Source organism: Gossypium hirsutum, chromosome A12 (genome assembly GCF_007990345.1).
Source record: "Gossypium hirsutum isolate 1008001.06 chromosome A12, Gossypium_hirsutum_v2.1, whole genome shotgun sequence".
Classification (NCBI taxonomy): domain Eukaryota; kingdom Viridiplantae; phylum Streptophyta; class Magnoliopsida; order Malvales; family Malvaceae; genus Gossypium; species Gossypium hirsutum.
The window spans coordinates 103,783,207-103,799,834 of NC_053435.1; the positions used below are offsets into that span (position 1 = coordinate 103,783,207).

At 32.0% G+C, this 16,628-nt stretch overlaps 1 protein-coding gene across 1 annotated transcript; it reads right to left on the reverse strand.

Moving 5' to 3' along the window:
- Positions 1-6,566: 6,566 nt before the first annotated feature.
- LOC121211139 (acid beta-fructofuranosidase) lies at positions 6,567-10,538 on the reverse strand. Its single transcript, XM_041083494.1, has 7 exons — positions 9,952-10,538; positions 9,481-9,489; positions 7,704-8,560; positions 7,457-7,618; positions 7,129-7,364; positions 6,967-7,054; positions 6,567-6,867 (listed from the first exon to the last, which is right to left on the reverse strand). Exons 1-7 carry the CDS (start codon positions 10,340-10,342, stop codon positions 6,661-6,663), a joined length of 1,950 nt encoding a protein of 649 aa, XP_040939428.1. The 5' UTR covers positions 10,343-10,538; the 3' UTR covers positions 6,567-6,660.
- Positions 10,539-16,628: the final 6,090 nt, after the last annotated feature.

The window sequence follows — 16,628 nt, forward strand, 5'->3', positions numbered from 1 at the left end:
CGTTGGTCGTCACTTATTTGCTTCGAACTATCCAATGAGGCGTTGGTCGCCATTCTGGTATGTTTGGTTGGATCTGTGTATCCGCCAAAGTCCGAGTCATGTTAATAGGGGAAAATAAGTGAAATAATAAAATCAAATGAATTTGATTAATCGAGCTATCGAATAAAAAGAGAAAGTGATATTGTAAGATGGAATGTGAAATGAAATTTGTAAAGAGATTGAAGGCATGAACCAAAGGTTCATGAAGTGTTCATATTTGAAATGTGAATTGAATAATTATAAGTGGATGAGAGATGAATCAAAGGTTCATGACTTATTTGAAATCTCATTGATGATTTATTGGATCTATCATTGGAAATTATGTAATGGAAATATGATAGTTTGGTATGAATTTATATGTATGATTTATATGTATGAGTTGCTAATTATCTATGTATGTTATTAAATTTTATTGTTGTTATAATTTGAATTATGATAATACCACTGAGTATTTTTAATATTCAGCGTACGGTTGTTTTCCGTGCGCAGGTTAGGTAAAATTGAAGTTCAGTCAAGCATCCAAGTCAATCCCGACCTCAGCTCAATTTTGGTGATATATCTATCTTTTAGAAATGTGGCATGTACTAGGTTTGGTGTTTGTCACTTGTAAATGTTTTATATTTTGAATGTAAATGTGGTGCATAATCCTTAAGAGGTAATGAAATGAATGAATGAAAATTTGCTAAGTTTGAAAGGTTTGATGAATGTAATTTGATCAAGATATATAAGTAAATGTTTTGGGCATGAATAGGGTGTGTTTAGTATGTGAAAATGGCTTTAAAATGGTCAAAAATTATGTTTTCACACGGCCAAGTCTCATGGACATGTGCCCAGGCCGTGTGAAAAAGTCAGAATTGGCCATAGGTTAGTTCCACGGCCGTGTGAATAAGTCAGAACCTGCCCACGGGCAGGCCACACGGGCATGTTCCAGGCCATACGGGCGTGTCCCAGGCCACACGGGCATGTGCCCCTATCTACAAGGAAAAAATTCTAAAGTTGTCAGTTTAGTTCTGAATCACTTCTAAAACTTATATTGGGCCCTGTAGGCCCATATTAAGGACTTTAAGATGAAATTTGATAAGAATTGATCTAGAATGTAAAGCTTATGACTCGGTTTTGTATAAATGTTAGTGTATAAGTCCGGTAATACCTCGTAGCCCTATTCCGATGACGACTTGGGGTTAGGGGGTGTTACATATATACTAAAGGAACTTGCCAGAAGTAAATAAAAGAAAAATTAGAAAACAAAAATAAAATGCAATAAAAATTAAAAATGGCTAAATTAATAAAAATCTAGTGTTCCTAATATCTAAGTCCTCGGCAACGGAGCCAAAAACTTGATGAGTCACTAAACTAACTAAAATCATGACAAAGGCAAGTGCACCTATCGAATGATAGTATAGCTATGGAAGCAGGGTTTGAAATCGACACGGGCTGGCACATAGGCGTGTGGCTCACATGGACGTGTGCCCAGCCTGTGTGGAAGTGCCTAGGCCATGCGGCTCCTGAAAACAGCTCTTTCTATACTATTTTGGCTCATTTTTCGCTCTTTTCACTTCCCTATGCTCACCTAAGTACAGAAACATAAATTTAAAAGATTAGGAGCATCAAATTCACTAATTCACATAACAAATCATCCAAAAACATGTCAAGCATTTAAAATATGTTAGTTTTATGGTTTATCAGATATCATGTTGGTTATGGTTAATATGGTCAATTTCATGTATGTTTAGAAATAACCAAATTTGGTATGTGTTGTATCATCTCAATATGGCCAAGACATTGTATGCTTTGGAAAAGTCTTGAATAGACGTGGATGATTGAAATATGCTATGCCTAATATAGCAAGGTTGGTATGTGTCAATTGTGTTATGTGTTGGTATGGAAACAAGTCAGTTGGTAAATGGTATAAATTTGGTCAAATGTGGTGAGATTATTTTTGATATAGCATGGAAATAGTATTGAGATAAATTAGGTATGTATAGTTAAGGTTTGAACAAATATGCTCATGTATATATATAAGTTTGATGCTTGATGATTGAGGTGTCTTTTGGCATATTGGTTGTATGAACATTTGGTATGGAGATTAGTCATTCTTTGCATAATTTGAGTATGTTTAAAGACCTTGTATACATGTACAAATTTCTTATAGGTTTATGCTTGAAAGGGTGAAAGAAATGGCTTGGAAGTGATCATTTTCCTATCCACACGGCCTAAGACACGGACGTGTGTCTCGATCGTGTGTGACACACAGCCATGTGACACGACCATGTGTCCCCTATAGTTTCTAAAGGTTTCAAGTAAGCTAGTTACACGGCCTAGCACACGGACGTGTGAGGCCATTTCAAATGTTACACGGCCTGGCACACAGGCGTGTGGTTTGGCCGTGTGGCACAAGTCAGTGAGTTACACGGGCACGGACATGACCATGTGTCCCTATTTCAAATGTTACACGGCTTGAGACACAAGTATGTGTCTCAGTCGTGTGAGTCACACGGCCTGGCCACATGGCCGTGTGAACCTTATAGTTTGAAAATTTCTATCTTTTTCTATGAAATTATAAATGTTTCTGATTTAGTCCCGAACTATTTTTAAAGTGATTCTAAGGCCCTGAGGGCTCAAATAAGGGACGTTATGCATGTGTTTGAATGAATTATGTTATGATATATGAAATGTTTAAGAATAGAAGTTTTTAAGTTACGATTTTTCGGTAATGTTCCGTAACCCTATTTCAACGATGGATACAAGTTAAGGGTGTTACATCACATGTAAGAGTTATTTGATTTAATGACAATTGGTTACCTTCTTTCATTATAAAAATAAATAAACATATATAACATGAACTCATTTAAAACCTTAAATAATAATATAAACACTAAAAATAAATAGTTTTGCAATTTATAAGATACATAAATATGCCAACGAAACTTTTGCTTAATAATAAAATTGAGAATCTATGAATTTTGAGGTGTAAGTTTAAATATATTTTGGGTATGATTTTTTTTTTGAAGGTTTGATTATGCTTAATAATGGTTGTTTTTAGGTATAAATATTTATATATGTATTATTAGTACTTACAGTTGTTATTGTAGTTGTAATTGTACTCATAACTTAAAAGAAAACCTAAATAATCAAGGATTTATGTTGAACTCTTAATATAATATTTGGTATTTGAACCTTACATTTTTTTTAATTTAGTACCTAATTTTTTTTGGTTCAATTTAATATCTGAACTTGACATATTTTTTTTTCTAATTTGGTACTTAAGCTTTTAGGTTCAATTTGATAACTAAATTTATTATATGTTATACAAATTATGCAAAACACTTACAGTGTTAATTTTTTTGTATTATGCTACTAAAATATTGTTAGTATTAAAGGAAATTTATGTTGAAAAAAGTTTTTTAAAAACCCCAAATTAAAAGAAATTCATTATATTCAATTAATAAAATAAATAAAACTAAAAGTAATTGAACATATAAAATACAAAAAAAAATTATATTATATGTCACATGTCGATCGAACAAAAATAACATTGTTAGTATATTGGAGTAATTTGTAAATGTTTAACAAGTATCAAATCGAACAAAGAAAAATGTATCAAATTAGAAAAAAGAGTCAAGTTCAGGTACCAACTTAGACCCCCAAAAAGTTTAAGTACCAACTTGAGAAAAAAATATCAAGTTTAGGTACCAAATTAAGAAAAATTGTCAAGTTTGGGTACCAAATTGGACCAAAAAAATTTAGGTACCAAATTAAGAAAAAATGTCAAGTTCAAGTACCGAATATTATATTAAACTCCAAAAGTCAAATTTTGTATATTTGGAATTTAATCTCTTTTTACTTATCATATTTTAAAACTTAAGTGTAATTGTTACTACAATTAAAATTATTTTGTTAAATTTAAGTTCATCTCAATGTAATTTTTTTAAGTGAGTATTTTTTTTAATTTCATCTAACAAAAAATTAATAGGATTAACCATTGAACTTAAAATTAAAAATCTGAAAAATAAAAGAACTAAACTCCTAAAATAAAAATACAAAAATTAAATTTTAAATCTGTGAAAAATAGAGGTGAGATAATGAGATAAAAGAAAGAAATGGAAAATGGTTGAGGTCACCTAACTCGTGCTCCCAAAATCTAATACCATAAACTTGGGATAATCTCAAACGGACAAGAAACTTGTTGTGGTTGGAGTACTGTAACATCATATAATCAAAATTGAAGAAAATAATAGCAAAGAAAGAAAAAGAAAAGGTTTGGGTGTCCGATTGATTTATTTATGGGGTGAGATGTAAGGAAGAAGTCTCGTGGTGACAAAGCAAGCTTCCATAATTCCAGCAGCGATTCATTTCCCTTTTCCCACTTTATCATCCAAATGGACCGACCATCACATTCAATGCTATGATTTCCTTAATAATTTAATCTGGATTTAAATATAAATAAAGCAATCCGAGATGATAATCCCGCCCTTTTCTAGTTCTTTTAAAGCTTAATGTATTCTGACGCATTACCCCATTTCCAATCAAATATTGTAATTTCATTTTTTTTAATTTTAATTTTAACTTCCTTGTTTATTTTAATTTAAGTATATATAAGTTTTTTTTATATAGAATCTGATTTTAAAAATTAATTCGTTTTATTTTTATTTTAATTTAAGTATGTTATTTTTTGTCAATCATATACCACAATGTATAAGGACAACTTAATAAAAAAATTCAAGTTAATAAATTTTAATGACTAGACTAAGATTTTAAATAAAAAATAGGACTTAAGTTTTAACATTTTTAAGTATAGAGATTAAATCTAAAAATATTGTCAAAGTACAAGGGCTAACCAAATATTTTAACCTAATATCTTTATAATTTTATAATTTTTTCTTGCATTTTTTAGATTACATCATGAGTTTTGAAATCGGATTAGTGGTCGAACTAGTCAAATCTTATTCTTAATCCAACTGTTGGTCTGATTTTAATTAAATAAATTATTAAAATTTTCTTAAAATTTAAAAATTAATATATATAAAACGATAAAACTTTATTTAATCATTGGCTCAATTAATTTTTTATCTCGATTCATACTAATTTGTGAATCAACCAATTTTCTGCTGTTTTATAATAATGTGTTGGCTAATTTAGTTTAAACAATTATGGGTTATATATTTTAATGTTGAGAAAAATTACAAAATTCAGGGACATTTTTATTACTATATCTCTAAATAATATGAGTATATTTAGCTTATTTTTAATTTTTCCAATATTATCTAGAAACGATAGTGTACTTTATCCTTATTTATGGAAGCTTTTAACTCCATCATCATTAGATCAATACTTTTCCTGTAAAAAAGAAGGCTAATAATTTTTCAAAACAAGAGTTTCTTGGTAGATATCATTTAAGAGTTTGATGCATCTTCTCCCCACAACAGTCCGATAAGAAAAGAAGTATCAGTTGACTAGAGTTGAAAGGAAAAGATTGCTCCCTATCAATAATAGAACTAGACATGTTTTTCTATTCCTTTCTTCTTTGTTTTCTGCACGAACTTACTTTTGCATTTTATGCTAGTTCAATGGCTTCTCTGAGAAAATTCAATTGTTGTTGGTATTACGTAAACAACGAACAAATTCAAGTCCATGTCAAAATGTCCAAAGTTCAGCTTATCACACTAGAAATGTGTGTATATAACCCGATGATCCAATTTACTTCATGGTCCTCAATGATTGCTCTGCTCCCGCTCGTCCGAATTACCCATAGATGATCAATCTGCATTGAGTTTTATAGAACCCGTTCTTGCTCTCTTCCCCAAATAGGTGTTAAAGGGACTATCCTCGGCGTTGCAGAGAGGGCATAAAATTGTGTTTAACAACACTCTAGCCTTTATATTATTCGAATCTGCCAAAAACCGTTGGATCCAGATTTCCCAGCGAATATGGTGACCCGAGGGATTTTGGCATATGCGCTGTTAAAATTGTATCGAAGCTAGACTTCCCAATTAGCATCGGATTCATTCAGGTTTGGAGAGCCATTTCTCAACTTCGTCCACCAATGTTTAGAATGGTACATTATCTTCCAGGGGAGTGAGTACCTGCTATAAATGGACCCAGAATAAGGCCATGGGCTGGATCTCCCACATAAATGGCTCTCAATTCTCAGCCCAATCAAGGCTCCATATACTTGGATGCTTTGCAGGCTAGGCTTACATGACATGTATGTATGGTCACCCTACACAAATCGGACATATATTTAGACCTGTTCGTGCTTCTTCTTTTTTTTTTTTTAAATGTTATTTAATATTTTATACCTAATTTAATTTTTTTTATCTTGTTTGTGCCATGATCAAATATGTTAAGACATATTGCAAATATATCTTTTAATATAGACTTTGGTGACTCCCAGCTCTATCCATCCTCCCTTTTCGCAGTTGTCTCTCTACTAAAGGGGTTCTTGCTCCTCTGAAGTACTCGGTTTAACTCTTCGATTTCTAATAAAATTTTTATTGGCCTACTAAAAAGCCGAAAAGAATAACTAGTACAAAAAACAAGAAACTTCATTTTCCTTTGAATAGCAGGAGGTACAATAATTAATTAATCAATGGTGACTTTTGGATTAACTTCTATTCGGTCCTATTGGGACTCCTTATCGTTTGGATAAGGTCGAATGAAAGCAGAGTTCATTTGCCAGATCCTAAGTGAGGCACTGACACTGGCCTCAGTAGCATTGTTGAATAAGAACAGCTTAGCAGCTCCATAGATTGCTTTCGTCGGATAAACCCGAGATGTGATGACTGTCCTTCCACCTTGAGCAAAGCTTTCAACGATCGAATGATCCACCTGCAAACCAAAATACCATTTTCATGTTTTATTGATTATTCTCATAGATAGTGATGCATTTTATACATGTAGTAATAGGAGAGCATGGTTTAAACTCACCAAGACTCTGAGGGATAATTTTTCGCCCTCCAGTACTGGAACCAAGTTCCCATAAATTTGTTTATTAACATCAGATGCTACAGATGATCTGAAAAATGCAACATGGTAAGTTCAAGGCCGAGACATCTGGTAAGTGAAGAACAGCTTAGGGTTTATGCATACCGAGATTGATCATTGCAGAAGAAAGTCTTGAGTTTGCCATCGGATCCTTTGGCGATGTAGAAGTATACAGGTGTCTGTTCACTGAGGCTGTCATCCGCAAGCACCAACAGACCAAATGGTCCCAATGCCCCACGTTCTACAGTTCCACCGCTGCTGCTGCAGCTGAATGTTACATTGGACCCTGTTGTTTTCTCTAACGCCTCGTTATCTATCTCAAACTCCGCTATGATATCCAACTGTAACATGACCAGAATCTTCTTGTCAACTAACAGGATCTCGGTCGAGAAAGTATCGGTTATACACATAAATACATGACAAAAAGACGAACCTGTGTGGCTGGACCAACATCTAGAGGAACAACAGATCCGGCCTGGACTTTCACCTGGTTAAATTCGTAACTCTTCAACCTCAAACTTTCTATTTCTTCCACTGGCCACTGAAGCAAATGAGTACCAGTCTTCTTGTCAAACAAAATCGTCCTCGGGATGCTCTGTAAGACAGCACATTAGAAACAAGTTAAACGGTTGAAGGAACTGAAGAAATGCGGTTTTCTAGTTTATGCTTATGGTGGATACCTGAACAGATGCCCATCCTTTCTGCATATCAGCAGCTTCGCTATCGGATTCTCCAATCCATCCCCACAAAACTCTTCTGTTTTTGTTCTGATCGTAGAAAGTCTTGGCAGCATAGTATATACCATAATCATACCTTAGTCCAATGCCAACATCAATCTTAGGTTCATCAGGAATCCATGTACCATTCTTCTCATGATAAGTCCCAATAGAATAGTAATCATGTCTGTCATCATCCAGGCTTGCCTTCACGACATGCTTCACACTCGGTCCATTAACCGAAGTGTCCAAGCCATTTTCCTCCGTTTTTGAAACAGGGAAGAAGTCCACACACTCCCACATGCCAGTTCCGGGCACAGCATGAAGTATCCCATCTAATAACTCATAGTTTATGAAGTCCTTAGTATCATACACCAAAGCTATGCCGGTTTTATTGATCTTGGACCCTATGGTAATGCGCCATTTCCCTTCGGAGGTCAACCAGGCGGTAGTAGGGTCGCGGAAATCCTTGTCAAGGATGCCCGGAGGAGGAACTAAAACAGGGTTCCCAGAATACTTGACCCAGTTGATAAGAAGAGGGTCAGAGTGGTCAGCAGGATAAGCAAGGTTTTGAACTTGAACATTCTCGGTGGTGGATCCAGTATATAGCATAACAACTTTGCCGTCAGGGAGGATCGTGGCGGAACCGGTCCAGACGCCATTTTTATCGTACCACTGGTCAGCAACCATTGCCAGTGGGAGGTGAAGCCAATGGATCAAGTCCTTGGATACCGCATGACCCCAAACTATGTCACCCCACACAGCAGCATGGGGATTGTACTGGTAGAAGAAATGATACCATCCCTTGTAGAACAATGGACCTGTAACGATTAACAGCCCAAATTCAGCCAATCATAAACAAAACATGTCGTTTAAAAAAAGAATTCTGACATTTTTTATGGAACTGATTGCCATGAAATTACTTCAAATCATATAGAAGTAATTACCATTACATTTTCGTTGTTCATGCATTCAAATACATGAATCTTAGTTGTCAAAAGCCAATTATGCCTATGCTGTAATATGTGGACAAGCAACCTCGGTTTTCTGCCCTGCCAATTATGCCTATCGAGCTTTTACAAACATTCAAGTTCTTACTTTTCTATCATTTTAATAGCAACTTTTAAGCCAGTCAGTCACGTGCTCTTTCTTTATTTAAAAAAAAAAAGCTATAATTGAACAGTTAATCATGTGCACGTTACAGATTTACAGCCCAAGTTCATAATGCTAGAAATTTCAGGTTGGATTTGACAAATGAATGAAAGAAAATACCAAAACAATCAATTTTCCTCATTTCACGAGCTGTCTACGTTAAAAGAGGGAAAAAAAATAATGTCTAATTTAATTTAATCAGTTCTATTTTAAAAATAATTGAATAAAATTTCAATGATATGTACTTTCATAACAGTGTATGGTTAAATAATAATGAATGTAATAGATGAAAAAATATAAAATTAATAGCAATGGTGGGCTCCAACTTTTTAACAAACTAGGAATTATTGAGTATATTATGGAATCTAATTCTAATTAGGGAATATTTAGTTTTCAATTAGTTGTCTATTCAATCAGATACTGCAGTTAATCAAGGGGGGCAAAAAGTCGTTTTGTGGATTGCGTCTTGCCCCCTCCCCCCCCCCCCCAAAAAAAAAACCCTCTTCCTTTTTAACCTCAAAAAAATAAGAGGTCGTAAAGGTTTCACTTTTATACAGGCTTGGGTATACAAAATTATACAGGGCCTTACCATTAGGATCTGAAGCAGAACGAACCAGATTCCCATGTCAGAGCAATAACGTATGAACAAGCACCCAGCCAAACAAACAAAAAAAACCCAAAATGTCAGAGATATGTAACAATAATAAAAAAACAACATATGTAAGAAGAAAAAGAAAAACCCAGATCTAATCACTCGTCATTTTCTTCCATGAAATAAGGAACTGTTGGAAATTTGAATCCACCCGAAATTAATCATCAAGTATGTGCTACTTCATTTTCATGGTGTTTTTATAAAGAAAAAAAAATTGTTAAGATTCAACTAAGTATGTATTTCATGTTCTTCTCCCACATCTTTTCAGCTTTCGACCATTGATAATATGATTGAATTACAGTGGAAATTATTAATAAACTTTTTTATCTAGTATAATATTAAAAAAGTAGGGGAACTTTTTAAATAATTTCAAAGGAAGTGGGAAAAGGAACCTCTTTTTTCTCTTACCATTCATCCAATTCTTTTCAGGTTGAAAGTGAAAAGCTGTTCTTTGCCATGACAGCATGCTATTATTCCATGGATACGCCAGCTGATTCTCGTTATCTTTGGCAAAAAGCCTGTTCGATTTCTCTGACACTCCGACTGCCGGCCCACGTGACACCGGCCGCAACTGTTTCTCGGAGGAGGGCGAAGCCAATGAGCCATGTTCGTTTTCTTTGACGAAACCATTATCTGATCCATTGTTACTTGTCAACAAAGCCGCAAAAAATCCGACCGTCAACAACACAAAAAAGATTGAAAGCTGCAATTTCATGGGTTTCCGGCGATTTTCCGAAGGCCCCGTTGGATCGGAGCCGGCATGGCTAGAAACCGGAAGGAATGGTCTTGTATCCACCATTGTGGATAACTTGGTTAAAAAATGGAGATGGAAAAAATGTGAGTTAGAAAGAGATGAGCGATGGCTGAGTATGTTTGAAGAGTTGGCGTCTGACTATTATATAAGGGCTGTGCTTCGCTTGGCCAATAAGTTGGGCGGTTTCCAGGATTGACATTTGACGGGGGCAAAGAAAGTGACCAAAACCAACACTAATTTTACCTCATCTATATCTGTACTTACATTATACCTTTTATTTTTATTTTTCAGGAAGTTAATTAGAGAACAACTGGGTTGAGATATTATTAAAATATTATTTTATTTATATTTATATTAAAATTTTAATTAAGTTAATATCATGAATAAATTAAACAATAATTTAATTAAAATATTATAAAGTTACCCTCTTATATGCAAAGAAACAAAAATTAATATGAATTCTTTTAAAAAAAAATAAAGTTCATAATACTAAATGAAACTAGCTTTTTTTAAAGGAGAGTTTTCATATAGGTTTAAACCTGATTTTTTATCTCACACCAATTTAACAAGACTATCTATAATTAAATTATTTTTTCGAGAGATATATTAAGATATTCCTATATTTTATCCTTTTTAAAAGCTGATGAATTTTTTAATTAAAACAGAATTTAAGTCACCAAAAAAAGTCTCTTAAATTGCTTTAACGACTTCGAGACGATAAAATTTAATACATAGAGTAAACTAAACCTAGTTTATTTGAAATGAAATTTTAGATCTAACACTTGCAATGAAATCTAAAAGCATAACAAAATAATTTGTCATACACATTCTACTTGATTTGTGGTAAACTAGGGAAGTGCCACTGCCACTGCCACATGTATTAGCTGTTATTACAGTAAAAAAAAAAAAAGCATAGGGGTTTCAATCATGTTATCCATTGAATAACCGCAGACAAGACAGAAGTTGGACAAGTCTCGTGTATGTTGTATTCAGAGGGTAAGAGGTGTATCATTTGCTTTCACAGACCATACATTTAGTTTTAGTTGTATATTAGCAGCGGGTTTGGTGGGGGTGGGAAAATTACAAAATATTGGCTTTATACAAATAATTGCTTATTCGCAGTTATGGAAGTATATTAATTATGTAGAAAACAATGATTTTTATGGAACTTTTTATCTGGCTACTTAATAATGACAGCAAGGCTCATTTAACACTTCATTTTATTTCTATAAAACTTGCGAAAAGAAATTAAATTTTAGCAGTGATTTATCAGTAAAGAATAGGCAGTCAAAGAAAGAGGAATACAACTGAAGGAGAAGACTGTGAGTATTTGTTAGGTATATGTTTAGCTTTTATTACAAGAAAAAACTTGAGTGCACGTAGGTCCGGCAATTATTCAGTTAAAAACCAGGATGAATGAGTAAGTGCTGATTAGGGTTTGAAAAGAAATGGTCCATCCACAGCCACCAGTTTTTTTTTTCTTTTTAAAGAAAACCAATTAATGGCAACACATAAATTATTGGATCATGTGGAGCTCCTATCCACATGCAAAAGATAATTGATTATTCTGCTCCCTTTTGTCTATTTTCAATGTTACATTCAAATTAATGAACAGCTTAAACTACATTTTAAAACTTACTTCCCCACGACAATTTAAACAACAGCTGTTAATGTTTTTTTTTAAATATATTATTATTATTATTAGAAATTATGAATAATAATAACACAAAGACATATTACGATAAATAAATTATTACAAATTAATGCATAAATGTCATGTCTACTCAAAAAATTTGAAGGACAAACTAATAATAATTGCAACATTAAAATAAATTCTAAGCAAATCAAAGATGTATCAATTTAATTAAGACATTGATTTGCAACCTAACCTCGTCATCATCAAATCAATGAACCTAACGAGAAACACCAATCAATCAACAAAAAAATGGCAAAAGCCTTAAGAGACTCGTTGCATAGTGACGCATAAAAGGTTAAGTCTCAAATAGCTTATCCTCCTCCTCATTATCTCAGTTTTGTCACCATTGCTACGATTTATCATTATAAAGTCCTTTGAGAACAATTCTTAATAGATCTAGTGACATCATTATATTGATGAATCTCATATATATGTCAAAACATGACTAAAAATTAAAATTAAAATTGTAAATACTTTTTAAAAAAATAGAGTTGACAAAATAAAATTCACAAAAAAAAATATGGACAAAATCAAATCACAATTATAAGGATTAAAATTAATAACAAGATAAAATTTAAAAATATATATATTGAAATTAAAAATTGGTGTCACCAATGGCAAAACAAAATTTTAATTTGGGAAATTTTAATTTCTTAGGATTTTTCGATAGTAATATATTTATGTGGTCCATTTTTGGGTACCTTTAAAAGTTGTAAGTTAAATTCATGTAATTATCATTATCCTCATCTAATTTTTGACACGTAAAAAAATATCAATTGTTATAATTATTATAAAAAATATATATCAATTAATGTCCTAAACACACTCAAAACAAAAGCAAACAATACAACTATACCTACCCACCCCCCCCCCCAAAAAAAAAAAAGGTAACCTCATATTGCATGTTCCTCTTTTGTTTTAATGTCTTGCCTGTCCTGCATGTTTCCACATGCATTTTTTTTTTGGGGGGGGGGGGAATTATTGTTTAAACTTTTAATTAAATTGAAAAATTTTAGATCACCGATTTTTTGTCGTCAAAATGAAAAATGTGGACCAATCAGGAACAGTGTATAGTTCAAAACGTACATGATTTTGCTACAATAATTATACCATATAATGCAGAATATGGTTGGTGAAGGTTGAGGTGGAGACTGGGGTGGGCTCCTAAGGATTTTGGCTATTAATACATGAACTCTTTTGATTGGTAGGCAAATGAAGGTCGCATGGTATTTCCAGTTATATTTCTCCATCATATGATTTAAGCCTTTAAAATTATTTTCCACTATACATCCACCAACACATGTCCGATTTAAATGCCTATGGTTTAATTTAGTGATTATTATTGATTCCCCCGAAAATTATCATGTCACAACTTCAATTGAACAATTGATTAAAAAAAAAACAACAACTTCGTTATATGAACTAAATTGAATGTCAAATTGTCTAATAAAATAATATATATTAAAAGATTGAAATCTCTATGCATATGAAATAAGTTAAAAAGCATAATATAATTGAATTTTATTTTCTTAACTTAGTATATAAGTTTTTTTTCAATTTAATCTTTACCTTCTCAAACATTAATGGTATTAATTTTTTTTATAAGGTGACAAAAATAATTATATTCGAGTGTCAAGAAAGTGAAGACACAATTTTTTCAACTTAAGGACTTAATTTATATTATGAGAAGATCCGTTAACACTTCACATCACATGAACAATAAACTTATATTAAAATGGGATGGGCCATAGACATTTGCTAGTCACTTAGAAACCAAATGTTGAAATGGAAGTGTCTAACTGTCGTGATCACTTTGATAACCACTACAATGAACAAGTAAAATAAAGTAAACAATGAACACAAAGGATTATTTACGTAACTCAACTTTCCTACGTGTACGAAGCCAGGCTTGGCAAGTAATTCCACTATTTTTTATTTCACAATATAACAAGTGAATTGAGGCTTCTCACTCTCCAAGTATAAAGATCTCATTTTTGTACATAAAAACTAGAACATTCACCCCTAAAGTTGTAAACATAAACTATTTACGTTCTATTGCATTCACAAAATACATTATTCCATGAACAATAAAGTGTTATCTATACTCTCACACAAAACTTATACAAGTATCTCAATATATAGACATTTTAAAAACTTGCTAACATACTAAAGACTAATTATAATCTAAACCCTTAAAATAGTAACTACAAAATGGCAAAAGGCAAAGATATTTTAAGGGGCATTTGTAGGCAAAGATATTTTCGAATCAACTGCAAAGCACCTTATGTCAAAGCTAAAATTACGACGAGCTAAATGATAATATCACATACTGTGTCATAATTATTTTTCTCTAATTAATTTAAATTAATTAAGAGGCAAATAATATAAATTATCCAAGTTGCGACCTATTGGCGGAATGTTTATTTTTCCAAGAATAGCCTGAGTTCAAATCACAGTAGTACAAAAAAAATTAAGTGATAATATTAAATATTTATCTTATCTCTAATTAATTAAACTAATGTGAGATAAAAATAAATAAAAGAGTTTAACTTAGATGCCTCTGGATTACTCAAATGAAGAGTTTATATTTTACAAGAACTCTTTTTTACCCAAATGACTAATATTACAAAAGAGGGTCTCTTTTAAACCATTCTACATATTTACAAGTTCAGAAAACCAAAAAATCTTCAAAAAAATAATTTTGAGAATTCTAAATTCTCTCCAAAATTTCAAGAAATTTCTACAGAATTTAAACAACTTGAAAAAATTTCTTGAAGAACACCATATTGGTTTTGAAGAAAGTTGTCATCTGATCTTATTCAATCGAAAAAAGAAGTTCACACACTAATTTCGTGTTGAAAATAAAGCTTGAAAAATAATAAATTAAATAATTTTATTTATTAATTATGAGTTACAATCTTTAGATAAATTCTTTGATTCAAGAATTGTTGAGATTTGAATTTGAAGTGAGGCTTAAGGAGTTTTGATTCCTTGAGATTTTAATTTGTGTTGGACTTAAGGATCTTTGAGACTCGATCTTGAATCAATGTAATCCGCTTAAAGGGTTGTTGAGATTTGATTTTAAAGATGAGTGATGAAGATTTGATCCAAGGGTCTTGTAGACCTGATCTTGGATGGATAATTATATTTTAAGGCGTTCTAGACTTTAGATTTAAAAAACAAATTTAGCCTCTCTCTTTTTTGTCGGTTAAACAAGATTGGCAAGCAAATTTTTTTTAGAAATCTTTTTGGATTCTTCGATTTTTCTGGATTTTGGAGATAGTTTTTAGCATTCGAAATCTTCTCTCCAGGTTTTGATTTCTTAACTTCTAGATATCTAGACTTGTGGATGTGTAGAATAGCTTGAAAGTGAGCCCTTGAAGTGAAAGAGACTTTTTGTGGAATACAAACTTTTCATTTGATTGTTCCACAAATATTTGAACTCATTTATTTATCTTGAATTAATTTAATAAATTAGAGATAAAATAAGCATTTAATATCATCACTTACTTAAATTAATTTAATTAATGATAATATAAATTTTTATCATTTATCTATTAATTAATTTAAATTAATTAGAAAAAAATAATAACTAAACAGTAAGTGATGTCATCGTTTTAAAACCTAATAATATTGGCTTGACATGTGGTGCTTTGCAATTGGTCTGAAAGTTTTTTCATCTATAAGGAGGTCAAAAAGTATTTGAATAAAGCTATTGTTCGATCTTGTTCATCTGAAAAAAAGAGATCCAAACATATTTTAAGAACAAATCGTCATAACACTTAAAGCAAATCACATTCTTCTAAGATCAAGTTTAAATTACCCTTAAATCGAAGTTTCACAAAAGAGAAGAATAAAATGAAATTTCTTTGTATATAAGAAGCCTAGAGATCATAACTTTTTTTTAAGTTGATAAATAAAATTTGTCTTGAAATTTACAAAGTCAATCTTTGACTCAAACCATGTAGATGCACTAACCCTAAATAGGGTTTAAGGTTTACAATAAATCCTATTTACAATTAGTTTAGAGGGTTTTCCTTATCCAAGAAATGCTGCAACACTTGGGAAAGAATATGGTCACAGAACATTAAAAAACCGAGGTTTCTTTTAGTTGAAGTTGGAATTGATTTAAAATCCTGGACTCAGGCAAAAAAAATTCGAAAGCTAAAGAAATCTTATTTGCCATTACTATAGAGTTTGAATAAATAGGAGGAAAATAGTTTGGTAGTTTGATGTTTCACTTTCGAGTTTAAGGTTAATAGGATTAAGGACGTAAAGTTTTGAATTAATGTGGTTCAATGAAAGAGTTGGGTTTGAGTGTATTTATGAGCCAACTGTTAAAGAAGTTGACCTCTTCACCCATAAATCTCAAAGTTTGATCAAGTAAATGTTAAACTCAATTATAAATTTCAAACAATTCATTCAACTCAACACCCATTGATATTGAGGTTAAACCAATAACTTGTACAAACTTAAAACCCATGACCCAAACCCTACACTACAAACCTACTATCCCAAACAACAATAATTTTTAGTATGTATTGTTGAACTAACTGCGAGGGTCGTCATATAATATTGTTTTATGGTTACAAGTGATATTTAACTAAATCAATTCTAATCAGGATGCAACCTATC